Source organism: Stenella coeruleoalba (genome assembly GCF_951394435.1).
Source record: "Stenella coeruleoalba genome assembly, chromosome: 4".
In the NCBI taxonomy this organism is placed as follows: domain Eukaryota; kingdom Metazoa; phylum Chordata; class Mammalia; order Artiodactyla; family Delphinidae; genus Stenella; species Stenella coeruleoalba.
In genome coordinates, this window is record NC_137149.1 from 102902895 (window position 1) to 102921827 (window position 18933).

General features: G+C 44.6%; 1 protein-coding gene across 1 annotated transcript in view; it reads left to right on the forward strand.

Annotated features, from left to right (window-relative positions):
• PARM1 (prostate androgen-regulated mucin-like protein 1) overlaps window positions 1-16216 on the forward strand; it is a 100271-nt gene extending 84055 nt beyond the window's left edge. Inside the window, exons 3-4 of the mRNA XM_079920433.1 lie at window positions 940-1018; window positions 12493-16216. Of these exons, the coding sequence (XP_079776559.1) occupies window positions 940-1018; window positions 12493-12577 (164 nt within the window). The 3' untranslated portion in view covers window positions 12578-16216. The remainder of the gene's footprint in view (window positions 1-939; window positions 1019-12492) is intronic.
• The last annotated feature ends 2717 nt before the right edge of the window (window positions 16217-18933 follow it).

An 18933-nucleotide genomic window follows, 5' to 3' on the forward strand; every position in this document is an offset into this window, starting at 1 on the left:
ATCCCTAGTACCAACTTTAATGCCAAGAAGTCACTTTAACAATGAGGAGACAAAAGCCCAATTGATTCTTGGTATTTCTGAGGTGAAATAAAACTGAAATATATACATTATTAGCCACCAACTCACACAAAAGGAGCATTGTGCCCCAAAGTAGTAATCTCTGGAAGCAGTATGGTTATTCTTACAAGGCTATGTGCTCAAAGGGTTTTTTGTTTTTTGTTTTTTAACTGCCCATTAATAGTTGCCTTTGGAAACAGATTTTAAACTACACAATAAAACCTTCATGTTACTTTACAATTGTACCTGGTTATTTCTACAAACAAAACATAGCGTTACCTACCAGACTTGACCTTATTTTATACACCAAACTTGACTTTATCCTCTACAAAATCAGATTCACCTTTCAGGGCTGAAAACTGGACACGTGACCCAAAGAGGTGTTCTTTTAAAATGCTTTGATTTGATGGCATCATTAAAATTAGTGCATCTCCTACCAAGATGACCCTTTTGAAGTGGACACTACTGACATAGCGCTGTGGTTCTGCTTTATCAAAAAATCAACAGCATTATTTTGTCATGACCCTTGACTAAGCATCCTAGGTCTTCCAATATTTTGCAAATGCTAGAAAGACAAGCTAAAGCACGTGAAAGAAGAAAATAGTACTTCAGGAGATTTTAAATCCACTACCCCTGCAGACGGCAGCAGCAGCAGCAACAGATCGGTGGCATTCTTAAAAAAATGATCAAATATTACTGTGAACTGTTTTCTGAACTCAGGGCCAGCCAAAAGGTCTTCATAAATATTGGCCATTTACCGAACTTAGCCTAGCCTGAGAAGCATTTTGATAACAGAGTTAAGCTCCTGGGTTTCGCATTGCAGAATGATCTGGAATGAACACCCTTCCTTCATCTTCTTTCTGTGCCTCTTCTCCTTCCCAGGCAGCATCGCCGCCATTACGGTGACAGTCATTGCTGTGGTGTTGCTGGTGTTCGGAGTTGCAGCCTATCTAAAGATCAGGTAAGACACCACCCTCCTCTTCTTTATAAAGAATGGAATTCCTTTTTATCAGGCTCTGGGCTGTGAGCTATTTTGCTGAGTTCTGGTTTCTTCATAAGTATCTCAGCTCTCAGAAATCTTGGCAGGGAAGTGAAAATGGCCAGCATACTGCACCCTGGACAGGAATAGATGGGGCAGTATCTGAAAGTTGGCAAAGCAGAAGAAATCATCTGGACTATACAGCGTGATGATGTAATGGAAGGAGAATGAACCTGGAGCGAGGGGACTGGGGCCTTGGCCCTCTGCCCTTAACTCACATCATCACCCTGAGAAAGCCACATGCCTCCTGAACCTCACTTTGTCTCACCTGTGAAATGGGCGAGATAGGCAGGCTCAATGGTTCCAAAGCACTGATGTTCTGAACACTGATGTGGGAGTGTGTACCCAGCCTGGAAGGAGGTTCTCACCGCTTCTAAAGCAAAATGTTGAAACTACAAGGAAAGCGTAGTGTTTTCTACAAAATTGGGTCTTTTCCCCCCAAGATTATATCCTTATAGTTTGGGTTTTTAAATATCCTTTCTCTTATGAAAAGAATGTGATCACAGATGGTAGTTGAGTTTTTACTTTCTTTAGCCAAAGAGAAAGTTGCAGTACCCTGTGAGTCCTCCACTTCTGTCGTCTACCGTCTGTAAAATCAAAACTCTCAAAAACCACGTTACTCACACTGAGTGTCCTATCAGCTGTAAAATGCCAAAAGGCAAGTGGCTGTCTGGTTCCCCAGTCTGCCCAGTGCCTATAACAGGGACAGGAGGACGCATGCCACCGTGATGAGCACAACTGGTCCCTGACCCCCCAATGCGTTCTCCTCCCAACAGCCAAGCCCAACTTTGTGGAAGCTCCTTCGACCTGTCACTCCCTCCCTCAAACGCCCCCAGTGGCTTTCCCCCTGCCCTTAGAATTAAACTGACCCTCCAGCTTGGCGTGAGTTCCCTCATGGGCCCACCCTGCCACGTCTTCTTGCTCATCACACATTTCTCTCCCTGTTAACCACTGAGCTGCAGCCACACTGGCTTTCCATCCAGTTCTTAGAACACACCAGGTACTGTGTCTCTCCAGGCCCTTGGTTCTTGTTGGTCCCTCTCCCTGAAATGTTCTTCTTCTAGTTCTTCCTCACACATGGCTTCCGAGTCACATTCTCCAGGAGACTTCCCTTCCAGTTTGATGCCTTTGTTATTTATTCTCCTAGTGCCTCAATTAGTTTCATCCTGGCTGTTTTCACTGTATGTGATTTTATTTGTTTTTTTTTATATGCTTGTTTGCTTGTCTTTTGTCTCTTTTCCCCACAAAAATGTAAACTGCCTGAGGACCCAGACTTTATTTGTGAGCACAGGGCTGGCCTAAAGAAGATGCTCGATAAATGGAATAAATGCACAACTGAACATAAGAACACACAATCACACAGGCACAGTTGTGCACACATGCACACTCTTGACCTTTTCTCATCACAGCTGTGCTTCTCCTTCAAGAGGCGTGTCCTGGTTCCCCACGTGGAGCTCACGTATTTAGTTTCTCATCGCTACACACACATCCCCTCTGCTGCCCCCTTTCATCTCCTCCGGTCACCCCAGCCCAGACCAGTGCCCAGTGGGGAACCCTCCCCTCCCCCTTCCCTTTTATCTCCCTCCATCTTTTGTTCTACACATGAACAAAATCAACCTAATGACTGGTGTCAAGTATGAGAGTGCCTTGTAATATCACCCCTATCTAAGGTACAAAGAACAGGAAAGCCAGGTTTCAAAGAGAAATCGGAATTAAAGTGCTAGCATTACCTGTGTCTAAAAGCCTTTATGAAAGGATCCAGTGGTCTTCAAATTAAAAAAACAATCTTTCTCTTCATTAAGTCTATATTTCCTTGAGCATCAAACAGTTTTATGAATTATAGCTTACTGAATGCTACCCTTTTCCATCTGGCTTAATTACTAGTTTATCACGGTAGATACACTGTATTTTAATTATTAGTTAAATTGGCTTTTATGAACTAGTCTGGGTACCTCATTCCCACTTTGTAACAGAGTTTCTCTTTGTGTTTGGGAGATTCTGGGTGGGGCTCAAAGAAAGGAACTTACAGAGAAATTTTAGAGACATTCTGGAATCACCAGTGGTGAGTTCCAAAGGGCTGTGTCACCAAAAATGCCTCCAGAGAGTATGGAACAAAATAGAAACACTTCCCTCTCGCCACACACTTGCCAGAAATGATGTTAAAATAACCTCAGGACTCTTCTTCTTGACTCCAGGCAAGAACTCAACTTCACCACCTGAAGCCTACCACTGATGATAGACAGGCAGACTAGAACAGTGACTAAGAACTCAGACTCCAGGAGCAGGGAGATCTCAGTTCCAATCTCAGCCCTACCACTTTCTAGCAGGTTCTACCATCACCTGGGCATGTAACAGAGCTTCACTATCCCTCACTTCCCTCCTCTGTAAGATGAGGACCGTAATTTTAACTACTTGGTAGCATCGTTGGAAGGATTAACGGATGCTGCTTCCCAAGTACATAGCACTGCCATCATCATCAAAGTGGTCAGCTGGAAGGAACGCCAGTGGGACAGCTGATCAATAGATAGTTACTGAGCATTAGCCATGTGCCAGGAACTCTTCTAAGCAATGGGGTCACATCAGTCATGAGACACAGTTCTGCCATCTCAGAACTTACTGGGTTTGGAAAATTTTGTTAGCATGCCATTAAAATTGGTTCTAATGAGTGCTGATTAAAATTGTATAACATTTTACTTGAAAATTTAAAACATTTTTAAATTTAAAAAAATTAAATAAAATTAAATTCTAAAATTTTAAAAATTTTAAATTAAAAAAATTTTTTAATTTAAATTTAAAAAATTAAAAAAGTTATATTTTTTCTCCAAGCATTCTCAACACTAGATAAATTCAGTGAATGATTAAATTGAACTCGTCGTTGTTTCTCTCCTGTGTAATGTAATTCCTCCCTGTAGAAAGGCCCCCATGGCGTAAGTATAAGATTGTTATTTATCTTTGGCACTACAAACTTAAGGATGGATAAAGTGACCAGACCCCTGTTTAGAAACCCCCTAAGGAAAACCTCTTTCTGCTGCTCTGGTAATTATTTTGGAAAAATGATAACATAAGGAGGTTCATAGCTCTCACGCATCTCAAGGCTGTGCTAAAACCCCTTCAAGTGTTATTTTGCCAGATTCTTGGAAAGCCCCACTAATCATTCATCAAAAATACACTTGGCTCAATTGACAACTGTGCATGCGTGTGTGTGTGTGTGTGTGTGTGTGTGTGTGTGTGTGTGTGTGTACCTAAGGTTGACTTTTGCCTTGGCTGGAAATTTCCTCCATTCCTATTGTCCCACATTTCTGAGAACAATAACATGACAGAGGTATGTTGTCTGTGGTTTTTTTAGCTCACTTGGCTGGAGCAGCAAGTGACTGAAATCACAGCCCATGAGGGAACCATTAGCTTCTGGCCTGCAACCACGCCCTATCACCCCAGGCCCAGCCGATGTCCCGGCAAAGGCAAAAGAAGACCCGCTTGAAAGGGCAGACTCACCACCAGAAAAAGGGCACTCTAACCTAAGCCGCTTTTGGATGCAATTTATAAAAATGAACTGCCCAGAACCTAAGGCTCTTTTCTACTGTCCACCCCCGCACTGTAGCCAGCAACAACGTGGGGTGGAGGGAGGTACGTGGGCTTTGCAATCAGGTTCGATACTGACCCTTCTACTTACTAGTTAGGTGGCTTTGGGCAAATTTATAATCTCCCTGATCCTTCACCTGCAAAAATAGAGCGGATAACACCTATCTTTCAAGGTTGTCTTGAAGATGAAGTGGAGTAATGAATGTAGATGACCTGGAAAGACCGTATAACATGGTAAAGAATATGGACTCTAGGGCAAGTTCATTAATCACTCTGCGATCACTTTCCTTGTTTGTAAAATAGGACTAGAATACTAATACCTAACTCAGGCTTGTTATGAGGATTAAACTATGATACAGGTAAACACGCAGTTCCGGGGTTGAAGTGAGGGCCACGGAAGGGCCAACTGCTGTCCTCGTTGTAATTATCATGCGCTTCCTACTTAGGTGCTCAGTAAACTGTAGCCACCAGCAGCCCCGTTCCGTAGGCGTCAGGGATTCAAAGGAGAGAGGAGAGGTGGAGGAGGAGGAAGACGGCACAGAAGCTCCGTTTTCTAATTACCTGTTGACGTGCAGACTTCCATGTTCCATCTTGGCAATTTCAATTGTGCTTTTTCTAAACGCCTGGGAAGTGGCACCCACATTATACATTCATTAATAGAAGCTATCTGTGAGAAATCTCTATTCCGGGGCAAAAGAAAGCAAAAGCCCCGCCTGCCTCTAGCAGAAGGTTGTCTTTAATTAGTGATGATTGAAGAATGAGGTAAGTCAGTTCTGTTTTGTTTAAGTTGGCTCAAAACTGTTCAGCCACGAGATAATCTCCCGGGCAGGAGACCATATCTGCTATCGCCAGCAACGTGGATGCTGCTATAATTAGGTGTGCTGGTAGCCCAGACAGACAACACGGCTGTTCCCGTCACAAAAATAAATGTGATCTTGATTTGTAGACACAACAGGGCCTGGCCCTTAAGACATCTTTGTAGAAGTCACCTGTTTTGCTTGAAGTCTTTCTAGTGATGACATTTTCGACAACTGGATTCTTCCTGGTTGTTGTAAGGTTGAAAAACTAGGCCCATAAAGAGCCAGCCATGAAGTCTGAGATCTTCCAGTGTTTGCTAGCTACAGGTTGACCTTTTCCGGTCAGCTTCTGGTGTTCTGTAGGTCTAGTTGACTTGATTCTCTACCTCAGTGATTCTCAAGACTTCAATGTGCATAAGAACCAATGGGCGAGGGCTTCCCTGGTGGCGCAGTGATTAAGAATCCACCTGCCAATGCAGGGGACACGGGTTCGAGCCCTGGCCCGGGAAGATCCTACATGCCGCGGAGCAACTAAGCCCATGCGCCACAACTACTGAGCCTGCGCTCTAGAGCCCACGAGCCACAACTACTGAGCCCACGTGCCTAGAGCCTGTGCTCCACAACGATAGAAGCCATCGCAATAAGAAGCCCACGCACCACACCAAAGAGTAGCCCCTGCTCGCCACAACTAGAGAAAGCCCCGCACAGCAACGAAGAACCAAAGCAGCCAAAAATAAATAAATAAATTTATTTAAAAAAAAAAAAGAACCAGTGGACAAGCTTGTTAAAAACACAGTTTCCTGGGTCTCAGCCCCATAAGTTCTGACTCAGTGTGTCAGGGTGGGGCCCATGCAGTGGCAGCTCTCACCAGCTCACGGGTGGTGCCAGTACCGCTGGTCGAAGGATCAGACTTTGAGTAACCCCACTCTACCCTTTCCTCCCAACACTCCAAACACACTTGGCTCTAAAGTTTCCCAGGTATAACGCTCTGCTGTTTCGTGCCTTTGTTTTTTTTGAACGTGCTGATCCCTGGCCAGAGGTGTTTGGTTCACCTCTTTCTTATCTGGCTAATTCCAAGTTGTCTAGCTCAAAAGAGATCTTCTCTGGGAGGCTCCCACCCTCACCCTCTCCACAGTGAGTTTCATGCTGCCCATGCCTCCTTCGTACCATTCACTTCCCTGTACTGGAATCATTGCGTCCACTGCCAGTCTCCTCCACTAGAAGGTCAGAGAGCCCCTGGCAATACCTGACATATAAGAGTTGCTTTATAGATACTTGCTGGCTGAGTGAATGATTCTGGGTAAGAAAGTTTGGGGTGCGGCAGCAGTGTTGGTTTATTCCAGATCAGGAGAAACTAGGTTTAGAGAAGGGGAAGCGATGGGAATCTGTTAAACCATAGATTTCCCCTAGTTATCTCGTGACTCTGAACTTGTTGACAAATAGGCAGGTGTTCCGACGTGCAGGCCTCTTCTGTGATGAGTGTCTGCCAGTATGATATTAAAATATAAAATAAATGTTACCTGCCCCTTCAAAGTAAAGGTGATTATTTAAAGATACTGAATTATGATACTCTAACTGTTGCCACTAACTTGCAGTGGTTAACTGTGGGCAGATAAATTCACCACTAATGGTCACAGATTTCTTAGCTTCAAATTGGTAGTTCACAATGTTAATTTCTTAGTTTTGACTAATGGGCCATGGTTATGTCAGATGTTAACGTCAAGGGAAGTTGGGTGAAGGGCTCATGGGAATTCTTTGTACTCTCTTTGCAATTTTTCTATAAATCTAAAACCATCCCAATATAGAAAGTTTTTTTTAATTATAGGTCAGTAGCTACCACACAGATGTGTTGTTTGCTTCTGCCCCAGAGCCTTTGCACATGCTGTTCTCTCTGTCTGTAGGGTCTGCCTCAGGCATCCCCATGGCTCATCCACATCTCCTTTATGTGTCTGCTCAAATGACATCTTCGTGAAACTTTCCCGATCACCATATTCAAAATGACAATCCCCGCTTCCCATATGGAACCCCTCATTCCCCTTCCTTGCTTTATTTTCCTCTATTGTACTTATTACCATCTGCCATATTATTTTTCATGTCTTATTTATTGTGTCTTCCCCCATTAGAATGTAAGCCCCCTTAGGACAGGGATTTCTGTCTCTTACTTCACTGAAGCATTCCCCAAATCCCAAAATAAGGCCTGATCAATGATAACTTTTCAATGAATAAATGAAAGGAGCCAGGCAGGGAAATGACAATCAGAAAAAGAAAGCCATCAACGAAAACAAAGGAGCCAGTGACAGCGGCACCAAACTAGCTTTGCTAATGGATGATTAAGAATCTAAGGCCTAATGGCTAATGACCAAGGAGCTGCAAGTTCAGTTGTGTTTTCCCAGCACTAAGCCATATCTTATTCATCTTTATAACTCTCCTTCTTAGCACATAATAAGCACCAGTGATTGAATGGCAAGACTCACTTTACTAGAGAGGAGAGGACTTTGGAAGGAGTAGTAATAAACAGAGTTGGAGACCTGCTGGAGAACCGGGGTGGACCCTTATAAAGGAGAAGGTGTTTTCTAAAATATGTTTGTCTCAACACAGAAAAAAGTTAAACACCTCATTCATTTTCAAAGAGCGTTGAGTTCCATTAAGTACTGATGCTATAGCTATCTTAAAATAGGTACCTTTTCACAGTTGTGGAGAAGGCCTCAAACCATAAATGTCACACCACATTTACCAGTTGTCACCAACAAGGCATCACCAGTTGTGACTGCGGGGAGTGGGGAGTGTTGCTTTGTCAGAGCAAAACCACTTGAGAAGGAAGCAGTGAGGCAAGGGCTTCACAGAAATCATTCCCTATTTTGTCCCCTCAGGTTCTGCTTTTAGCTAACTAAATCATCGGACGCAGTAGAACAATAGTGACAGTAAGCACAGTGTCATTGATTTACAAGGACTGTGGGCCTATACTGAGTGCTTCAAAGCCATGTCATCACACGGGAGAAATTTAGTGGTAGTTCTCTTCCCTCTTCCTATCTTTAAGGTTAAAATGGTGGCTTTGGCCCTTTCTGTTCTTGAATAAGGTATTTTCGCTTTGCCATGGTTATATTGCACAATGCATCGCCACAGGCCATACTAATCCCCGCTGGTATTGACAAAGTAAACTCTGTGCCTTTACTCCGTGTACTGTTTATATGCTACTGGATGTAAGCAGTTATTATCAAGTATTTATAAAAGTACCATCACATGAAGAGCAACGTATCAGACATTCAGAAAATGAGAAGCAAAGTAAGACGTAGTCTGCCCCCAGAAGGTTTACTGTCTAAGGAAGCCAACGCACAGCAAATGGAAAACTTAGCTATGCTGGCTTGCTGGGTGCGGTCTTTATGAAGAAATGGAGTAAGTGAAACTGCCTTGACATGACGAGGATGTCATTCATACAGAGGGCTCTTAAGATTGAAATTAAACGCAGCAGCCTTGCAGTACAGAGCCAACAGGCCTTCGTTTTAGTACCACCTCTCCCAGTACGTCACAGTGACAGTCTTCCAGATCCCTTGGGCCGAGCCCCACCTTCTTAATCTTGAGAGTGGGAGGGGTTTTTTGTTTATTTATTTATTTATTTATTTTTGGCTGCGTTGTGTCTTCGTTGCTGTGTGCAGGCTTTTCTCTAGTTGTGGTGAGCGGGGGCTACTCTTTGTTGCGGAGCACGGGCTCTAGGTGCGTGGGCTTCGGTAGTTGTGGCACATGGGCTCAGTAGTTGTGGCTTGCAGGCTCTAGAGCTCAGGCTCAGTAGTATAACTACAACACGGGCTTAGTTGCTCCGCGGCATGTGGGATCTTCCCGGGCCAGGGCTCGAACCTGTGTCCCTTGCATTAGCAGGCGGATTCTCAACCACTGTACCACCAGGGAAGCCCCGAGAGTGGGAGTTTTTTCACCACTTTAGACCTGACAAATGCCAATCTGAAAAATTCCCCCATTTCCATCTAAAACATGCCATGATTTAAGAGGTTCTGACCAAGAGAGATAGTTTAAAGTGATCATTAATGATTCTCTTCTTATCTCACACACACACACTCACACACAAAATGTGTTTGTCTTCCTCTTTCCACAGTATTACAGGATTTATCCAAACCTGGCTTGAATCCCAGCACACGCAATTCTTCTCGTTTAGGCTCATTATTACATTAAAACATGCCCTACAGGTTCAGTATACTCCCAGACATGGTTTATCTCTATTTCTTGCTTTGCTTCCCTCATTTATCAGCATTTTGCTCAACTCACAGTCCATTCAAATGAGAACACAAAGAAAAATGAAGGCTCCATCTTTTTCCTTTATTTTACTAGTGTGTGTGTAGTAGACATCTCATAATACAGCAGATTCAGGTATAGCTCTGATCAAATAGTCTTGCCTACAATAACCACGAGCAGTAAGACCTGACGCCCAGAAGATTTTTAATCCTCTAACCCCACTCTCGCATGATAATAATTTTTTTTAAGTTATAATATAAGAAGCTGGTTTTATAACTATGCCTGGGGCATAGTTTCAGGAGTTCCTGGAGAAAGTGAGGGAGGCGCACTTTTCACTCAGTATCCTTTTCTATTTGCAGATCTGTCATGCGCTTGTGTAAGTTTCATTATAATAAAAATTAAAAAGCAATATTGGGCAACATTTATTGTGCATTTACTATGTGCCAGGTCTTTTATATGCATTACCTCATTTAATCCACCCACCAATCCTAACGCAATTTTTTTGTTTCTCCGTTTTATAGACGAAGAAACAGGGAGTTAAAAATATATTCAAGGACATACATCTGTAGGCTTAACTGACATTTTATGAGAATCAAATTATATGATAGATATAAAAATGCTGTGAGAAAGCACACAGCGGTGAGACAGGGTATCCTATCAATAAAAGAAGGTGCCTATTGGGTCCCTTTTGGCCAGACTTGTCACAGTAAGTCATGCTGAAACTTAGGCCCAGCTCCAGTCTTGTAATCCCTAGGTTTCTACTTGTTCAGTCTATAACTTCCATTTCTCAACCCTCCTATTAAAGAATTTGATTGGAATTGGAGGTTTTAGGTGTGGGGGAAGTGTTGGCGATGGATGGGCGGGACCTCATTTACCAACACTGCCCTCCCCTATTCCTGCCAATCAGTAGATCAGTGGTGTGTTATTTGTGACCTCTTTCCTTCTTACACCCACAGAAATGAGTGTGGGTCTTCAGGGAGAACAGACTATTTTGTGGAAGTTTCCAGGTGTATAGACTGGGTCAACTGAGCCAGCCCTCGGGACTGAAATCAGAATTTTGAAAGCTAGGAGTCTGAAGCCAGCACGTCAAGCATCTCTTTTCAACTACCTGACAGATGTAAATAAGCTTAGAAGAGTGACAGCGCTTATTTTAGCAACAGATAGAAGTATATAGCAAAAGCTTCTTGTGCCTCTCGGGCTGTATTTTCATTTGGCTTAATTTTCATATCTAGCTGAGGAAAAAGTTAGGGGGAGTGGGTATGTTCATCTGTACTATAGATAGCCTACCTGATTTCCAGTGGCGAGGTGTCAAAATTCACAAGCTAGCCTGAACCTCAGAGGCACCAGATGCTCATTTTGTGGTGTTCTCCAAATCCTGTCATTGGTTTTATTCTTAAAATGCCATAATCATTTCCAGGAAGCTCCCACCTTGTGAACAGATTGGACGTTCAGGATGTATTTTTTCCTATCACTGTTTCTACCACAAACATTTATCGAGGACTTACTCCTCTAGGTGCTGGAGATAGAGGCAAGAACAAACAAAACAGGCAAATAATCCGTATGTATAGTCTAATTTGAGGAGAGAGGCAGTCACAAAATAAATACGTAAATTGTATCTCATGTTAGAAGGTGTGAGTGCTATGAGAAAAATTAAGCAGGGAGTGCTTTGGGCGGGGAGTGGCAAGTTAAATAGAGCTCCTAAGGAAGGCTTCCCTGAGAAGGTGACATTTGGGCAGATGTAAGGAAATGAGGGAATGAGCTCTGTGGAGATCTGGAGGACAATTGCTCCAAGCTGAGGGAACAGTAAGTGCAAAGACCCTGAGGCAAGAGTGTGTCAGGCATGAGAGGAGAGAGCAAAGAGGCCAGTGTGGTTGGAACCGAGCAAAAGGCACTGGCATAGTAGCTGATTTGCTCAGAAAAGTGACAGGAGCCAGACCCTGCAGGGCTTTGCAAACCATTGTAGTGACTTTGGCTTTGACTCTGTGTGGGATGACGGGCCACTTAAAGGCTTCACACGGAAGAGTGATAAGCATCTGATTTCAGTTTCTTTTTGAAATAATATTAATCGTGGAGCAGGTTGCCAGATGAGCCAGCAAAGCCGGATAAACCCATATTGCTGTTGAGCTAAGGTGCTAAGCAGACTCCAGGGAGCTGAGCTCAGAGAATTGGGTTCAGATCCTGGAGGTGAGGGTTCGACTCATAGCTCAGTTGGGTGACTTCGGGCATGTCAGTTAACATCTCTGAGCCCCATTTTCCTCATCGGAGAAATAAGGATGAACAATACCTGGCCCATGGTTTTATTCTGAGGATCAAGTGAACACGGAACATAGAAGAACTTTGTAGCTTATAAAACATTATATAAAGGTCAGGAGGGCGTGGTGAGAGCAACAGCGGTTCTGGTTGTGTCGTTATCATTTCAGGGAAAATGAAGTCCAGGACCTAAGCCAAAATGCCAGGAATGCAACCTTCCCTTTCCCATTACTTCTTATTAAATAGCCATGGAAAAGGGGCCTCTTCCTCCTCCAGCATTGGAAGTCAAGGAGAGAGACAAGGACCCAGCTGATCTTGACAGAAGGCGCCAGTTGGGCTCCCAGTGGATCAGTCATAACTTACAAGGTGTCTGCGGATTGGGGCCTCCCGGCTTGGTGCGTCTGCTACCGAGGGGTGTCCTAGTGAAGAACTGTGTCTCCTCTCCCCGGTTCAGGCCCCAGGGCACGGGGCTGTCCACAGACGGGCAACTTCTCCAAATAACCACACCCCTCTTCTCCTTCCCACCAGGCATTCCTCCTACGGAAGGCTCTTGGATGACCACGACTACGGGTCCTGGGGAAACTACAACAATCCTCTGTACGACGACTCCTAACCAAGGAAGGTGGCCTGAGATGAGGAGTAACTGTCTTTATTTATCAGTGCTTATCCAGTAGAATTAATAACAAGTACCTGATGTGCATTGAGCGACCATCCTAAGCCCTGTTTTGTTGGTTTGGTTGTTTTGTTTTCCTCCCTCTCCTCTGGCTGCTACAACTTCCCCTTTCTGGTACCAAAAAAAAAAAAGAAAGAAAGAAAATTATTTAAAAGTGAGTGGAGTCTGACATGCAGCTGACATGGGCCAACCCTACGCCGTCCAGGCCGGACGCCACGGTGGAGGTGTCTGTACCCAGCGCAGGTCCCACTGCGAGAAGAAACAGGAAGAGGGATCAAGTTGTGTCGTCAAGGGTTCCTTTTAGGGGAACTTTCAGTGTGTGGTATTTCTTAAACTTTTCTTTAGGAGATTACATTCAGTCTCGATGAGGGGAAAGGCGATGAGTGCTGGGAGGAGTTTGCCCTGCAGGTAAGGAAGCAGGGGTTTCTCAGATTCCTTTTTAATCTCAATTTATCTGGTTGTGGCCCACAGGACACCTGCTCGGCTCTCCTAGCTGGATGCCAGTTTCTTAGCTGCCTAATTAAGGAAAGAGGAACCTAGAAGGTGCCCTGGGGGAGGCCAGCTGGCCGAGGGGCAGAGTAGCAGGCTGCTGTCAGATCTCAGCCTGCCTGCTACCTGGCCTCCCCTCCAGGACACCTGTCTCTGCTGAGGATGCCCGTTCTAGTCAACCGCAGCTGGGACCCCAGCCCACAAGCTTTCAGCGGTTCCACAGGAGAAGGCTGTGAGATGAGTTTAGCTGTAGAAAAGAAAGGGAGAGACGTGTGAAGTGAGTGTGCAATGGGGGCGTTGAGGAGGGTGGGAGGGAAGGGGCGTGTAACATACACCGCGTACCTCATTAGGGAAGGTAAGAGCTGCCCTCAGTAACTGTCAGAGACATCCACTGCCTGAAGGAGCCTGTAGACTCCTTGCTTTCTACCCACAAAGCAACTGGTTCACTGCCTTACTGTCTGTTCGATAAAGGTTGTAAACTGGTTGTTCTTGTTGTTGTTCTTGTTGCTGTTAATTTTTTAAAGGCACTAGTTTGTCTGCAGTTGCTCAGTGAGGCTTTTCCGTACAGACACAGTGATTAATCCGTTTATTTTTCCCAAATGTTTACCTTACTAATTCTGCTGTTTGATAAATGGACACCCCTGGGTACCTAGTTTTCAAATCCTGCATCACGAATTTTGAGAAAGAGCCGATCATCTTTGTGGGCATCCGTTTCCAGCAGTGCTTCTCAGCAGCAGGTAATTTTGCTTCCCCTCCCCCATCCAGGGAACATTTGAAAATGCCTGGTGATACTTTCTGAGTGTCACAATCTGGGGGTGCTACCACTGGGTAGAGGCCATGGAGGCACTAAACATCCCACGATGTGCAGAACAGCCTACCCCAACTAAGAGTTATCTGGCCCCAAAGGTCAATAGTGCCGAGTGTGAGAAACCCTAATTTATTGTGATGCTCGTTGCGACAAAACAAGACGCCCCAGGTTAGGGATCGTTTTTACTTTTACCTAAATGAAACGATTCGTTCGATTTTTATCTCAAAAGTATTTAGTGTCGGCGGATGGGTTGTTTTTGCTATGCACGGTTGCCTTTTTATTTCTGTGTGTTTTCTAGATAGCTTTATTTCATGGCTCTAACCCTGTCCTCCTGAAACACCTGTGTATTAGTAGCCAGCATTTTAGTCCTGATTTCATAGCGTAGAAAATATACATTGGGTTCTGTTTCAGAATGTGTCACGGTATCCTATGCTATCATAAAGAACTTGAAACTGCATCATATTTTATTTCTAAACTTGGACCTGCTGCCATGACTCTGTTTAGTTTCCAGAAACTTGACCCTCAACTCCTCCTGTCACTCACTGTGGCCCAGCAAAAGTACTGACATGAAAACAGCTGCTACCGTGCTGGGCTAAACTTCTCTGGTGGCAGAGACGTTAGGGCCGGTGACACTTTCCATGATGTGCCAATCCCCCGCTCTGAAAGAAATTGGACAAAGAAAGTGGACATTCTCAGAAAAATGGCCAGGAATGACCAAGGGTACCCCTTCTGACCATGCTTGGCCTGAGTAATGATCCCTCTTTCCTACCCTCACCCCCTTTATAGGCTTTCAGTTCGGCAAAGGACAATTCAACAACGACAGGACATTCCATATGTTTTTTTCCTCCCTCGGCCACAGACGTGTTGACAAAACGTCCGTGGAGCACCTTTGGAGAGGTGGTCTTCTGGGTGTTGCTCAGTCATAAATACTGGGTGAGAGGGACCAGCCTCTTCCCAGGGAATCCTGACTCAGCTAGCATCTTTCCCTACCAAGGCTGCTGTTGTACAAGAGCGCTTGATGGGTTGGTTGCTCTTATTAATTTCTGGATCCTTAGGGTAAAGAGAGGGATCTGGACCTACAGCAGACGCGTTCAGCAAGGCGACAGCTTCCCATAAACTAACACTCCTTGTTATGTTAGTGTAAAATACCGATGGATTGAACCTTATTTTGCCAAGTGCATTTTTCTGTTTTTGAGTTGGCCAAAAATGTTAACAACTGCATTCAACAAATATGGCTTAGCACACTCACTCACACACACACACACACCCCTGAAATATATGCCAATAACTGACGTCCTTTACCTCAGGGAGCGAGTCTGTTCAGGCCTACTTAAGGGAAATGGTTCCAGTCGGTCTAAAACAACCATGTACTCTCCAGGGACCGGACTAGTCATAATGCATTAGAGAGAATGTCAGAGCAGGAGAGAGGCCAGCAGCCTCTTCTAGGTCACAGATTGCAAATGACAGAGTGGGGTTCAAGTTTGTTTTCTTTTACCGTGGCCCCAGTGAAGTCTCCTGCCCTCCCTGGATGTCTGTGTCTTCATTTCTTAGTCGGGCGTGATGCTGTCCTACGGACCTCACCCCATGCTACCTCACAAATGTGTTGTGAGGATTAATGAAATCATGTCTACAGTGTTTTCAATTTCTGGAGAAAAATATTTATAGACATTTTAAGTATTACATAAATGTATACGTGATCTCAGTTTCTTGTTTGATGTGTTGTTTTTACTTAAATCTATGAAACGACAGCTGTATAGTAACTAGATACAGACAGCTGTTACAACTCCAAGCTAACCCCCAGTGCCGCCGCCTGACTCTTGGGACCGTGAAGGATGGTTTCCATCCCTGAATGAAAGGATGGCCCAGGACATAGGTCTCACAGACTATTGAGTTAGGGTAACACATATGGATACCTGAACGCTAACAGCAGTAGACCTGGCCTTTACCATCCCAAAGTTTTCTGAGTTCTTCGTGGAGTTGATTTTGGTTTACTGTCATCTGTTTGCCCTTTATCTTGCTTGCAAGGGTGCATGGTTCAATCCCTCGCATCTGGGAAATGAATTCTGCAACTGGGCCAGATGCTAATTTGCACGTTGATTCACCTTCTTTGCCTTTTATCTCTTTTTGGCAAATGAATGTACCATTTCAACTTTGATTTTAAAGTGCTAGTTGATATTGGTAATAGTGCTAACCAAGAGACCAATGCCAGATTGCTTTTTTGGGGTGAGTTAGCCAACGTCATTTCAAGATGGAAAAACTTGCAACTTCTTTGATATTTGATCTCATTGTATCTACATTTGTTGTAAGACGTATTGCATACTAATGATAATGATATCAATTAAAGTTCTTAAAAGCTTGCATCTGACAGTGTTGATTCCCATTTTGATATGTTTTGTTATTCAGGCCGTTCGGTTCCTATGCTCAGTACTGCTCAGATTAAGTAGTCCTGGCTTGTTCTTAGAGAGAATTTATCCCACATCAATAAATAATACTTTCTGCAGAGTGGGAAGTTCTCTCTGATCTTGAAAGTGAATTGAAGGATGTCAGAAATGAAGAAACTTTACAAGCAATGATTTTACTCTTAACCATGTACCATGCCTTATAAAATAGTTATAAAAATAAACACTTTGATTCAATAAACAGGTAGTGATCCGTGATAAGTCACGTTAAGGCAGCAGCAGTCCATTTGATACTTGCTTTGCTCTCCTTCAAAAAATTCGGCATACCCATCCATCTGACAGTTAAATAGCAAGCAATTTCAATCATCCAGAATATAATTTCCACCTCCAGAAGCCAACCGAAGACTATTCTGATTCTGAAGAACGCAGCGATAACAAAGGCCATGTATCTTGCAACATAGGAGAGCAGCGGATCCACCTGCAAGCTAGAGCAAGTTGATTTGATGATGGATTTAAAATTGAGGTCAGATTTCGTATGTTTAGGTACCTGGCTTCCAGCGGCACAGCATGGAGGATTGCCGGGGAGGACTCGAGATGAACAAAGAGAACCAGACGTGAAACAGACCCTTCCCCGTTGACCATTCGGTCATTTCTCGAAGACCCGCTGTGGGCACGAAAGCAAGTAACAACTCCGTTATTCCAAGCTTGCCTGAACAGGATTGGTTGGAAAACACATTAAGTGTGTATAGAAAGAAAAAGCCTAATAATAATGTGTAGTGTTTACATATTACGAATTATTGGTTCCAGATCCATGTTTTCCCTGTATTATAGCTTTTCCAAGTCAGGTCATAATCTGTTTCAATCACTGAGTAACCTATCTTCAGTCTTCTACTCTCCTAATATTCAACAGTATGCACCAATAGCTAGTGGCTATATTTTGATTTTTGTCAGAAAGGACTGAGTCATGAATGACACTGAAAAACACTGATCAAATTGGGAAAACACCTGTAAGAGGTATGACCTCTTCTCTTAAAGGATGTAATCTTTGGGGCTTCCCTGGTGGTGCAGTGGTTGAGAGTCCGCCTGCCGATGCAGGGGACACGGGTTCGTGCCCCGATCCGGGAAGATCCCAGGTGCCGCGGAGCGACTGGGCCCGTGAGCCATGGCCGCTGAGCCTGCGCCCGGAGCCTGTGCTCCGCAATGGGAGAGGCCACAACAGTGAGAGGCCCACGTACCGAAAAAAAAAAAAAAGGATGTAGTGTTTAGCAAGTGTAGAATGGGCTACATTTTCTTCACTAAAATAGCATTAATCCGTTCCAGTCAACAAATGTATTGTGTTTCTATTTAAGCAAGACACTGAATATTTACTAAAAACAAAAGAAGCAATGTATATTCACTAGGAATTTTAGGTGCCTGTGGGCAATTGTCTAATGTAACCCTTGCATCAATTGTCTAATGACACCCTTTAGGGGTCATTACACTCTTGCCATCTTACAGATGGGGAAACTGAGGTTCCAGGATGTTAAATGCATTCATGCATGGACTGAATCCTTCTGTGTGCTCCACAGTGAATGCGACGTCCCCTGCTATCCAAGCATTTACTGTTCAGTAAGTGGCAGAGGTGGGATTCAAACCAGGTCTGTCTGTCAGCAGAGCCATTTCCACCCACGGGGCTGGTATCTGATGTAAATATAACCCAGGTCTTAAAACTGTCAGATCCCTTGCAAAGTCCCGCTCAGCTATTTTGGGCCATCTCGAGGGTGCCTGGTGTGGAGCCCAGAGCGAGCCCAGTCAGCTCCTGAGCACGTACCCCCTGCCAGGCACTGTCACCTTTCTGCTGACTCCCGCTGCCCTGCTGGGCTGTGTTTTCTGCCAACGGGGAGACTGCCTCCCCTCCCCCCAGTTCTGCAAGAGCACAGGCCCCCGCTGTCACCCAGCGTTTTAGTGAAAACCTTTCTCTTATTGTCCCCTTGCAGCCTCCCTGCTCTCCCCAGGAGTCGGATGTGAGCCCACAGCAGCCTTGGACTAGGGACGCTGCCTTTGGTGTCACTGCCCCCTCTTGTCCGAAGGCTCCATCATTGCGCTAACTCGTCGTTCCTCGGGGTCGTCATAATAATGCTTATTCTCACATAGACTAACTGTGTCAAAGATACTGTCCTAAGCATTTTACATGGATTAACATCCCTGTGAAGAGATATTGTTAATATCCCCATCGGTACAGATGAGAAGACTAAGGGCCAACAGGTTTAGAAGCTTGCCCCAGGTCGTACAGCTGGTAAGTGGTGGGGCAGAATTCAGATGTCACCAGTGGACCTCCAGAGTCCATGCTCTTGACCACTTCCACAGAGCCCTCACTGTGTGCCAGAGGTTCCTGGCACGTACACTGGGCCAGCCATCCCAGTGAACCCAGTGGGACAACCCGAGGCCAAGGCTGCAGAAGCAAGATCCCTACCTATAGGAAGGTTTCTAGAGTAGCCAGGGGGCCGCTCTTAGGGCACCCGGCCAACCAGGCTCTAAGCTGCCTCTGTGTAGATTCTCGCAATGCCAGCCAAGGTCGCCCACCTGACAACCACTGTAATCAACAGCAGGGGACTCCAGGC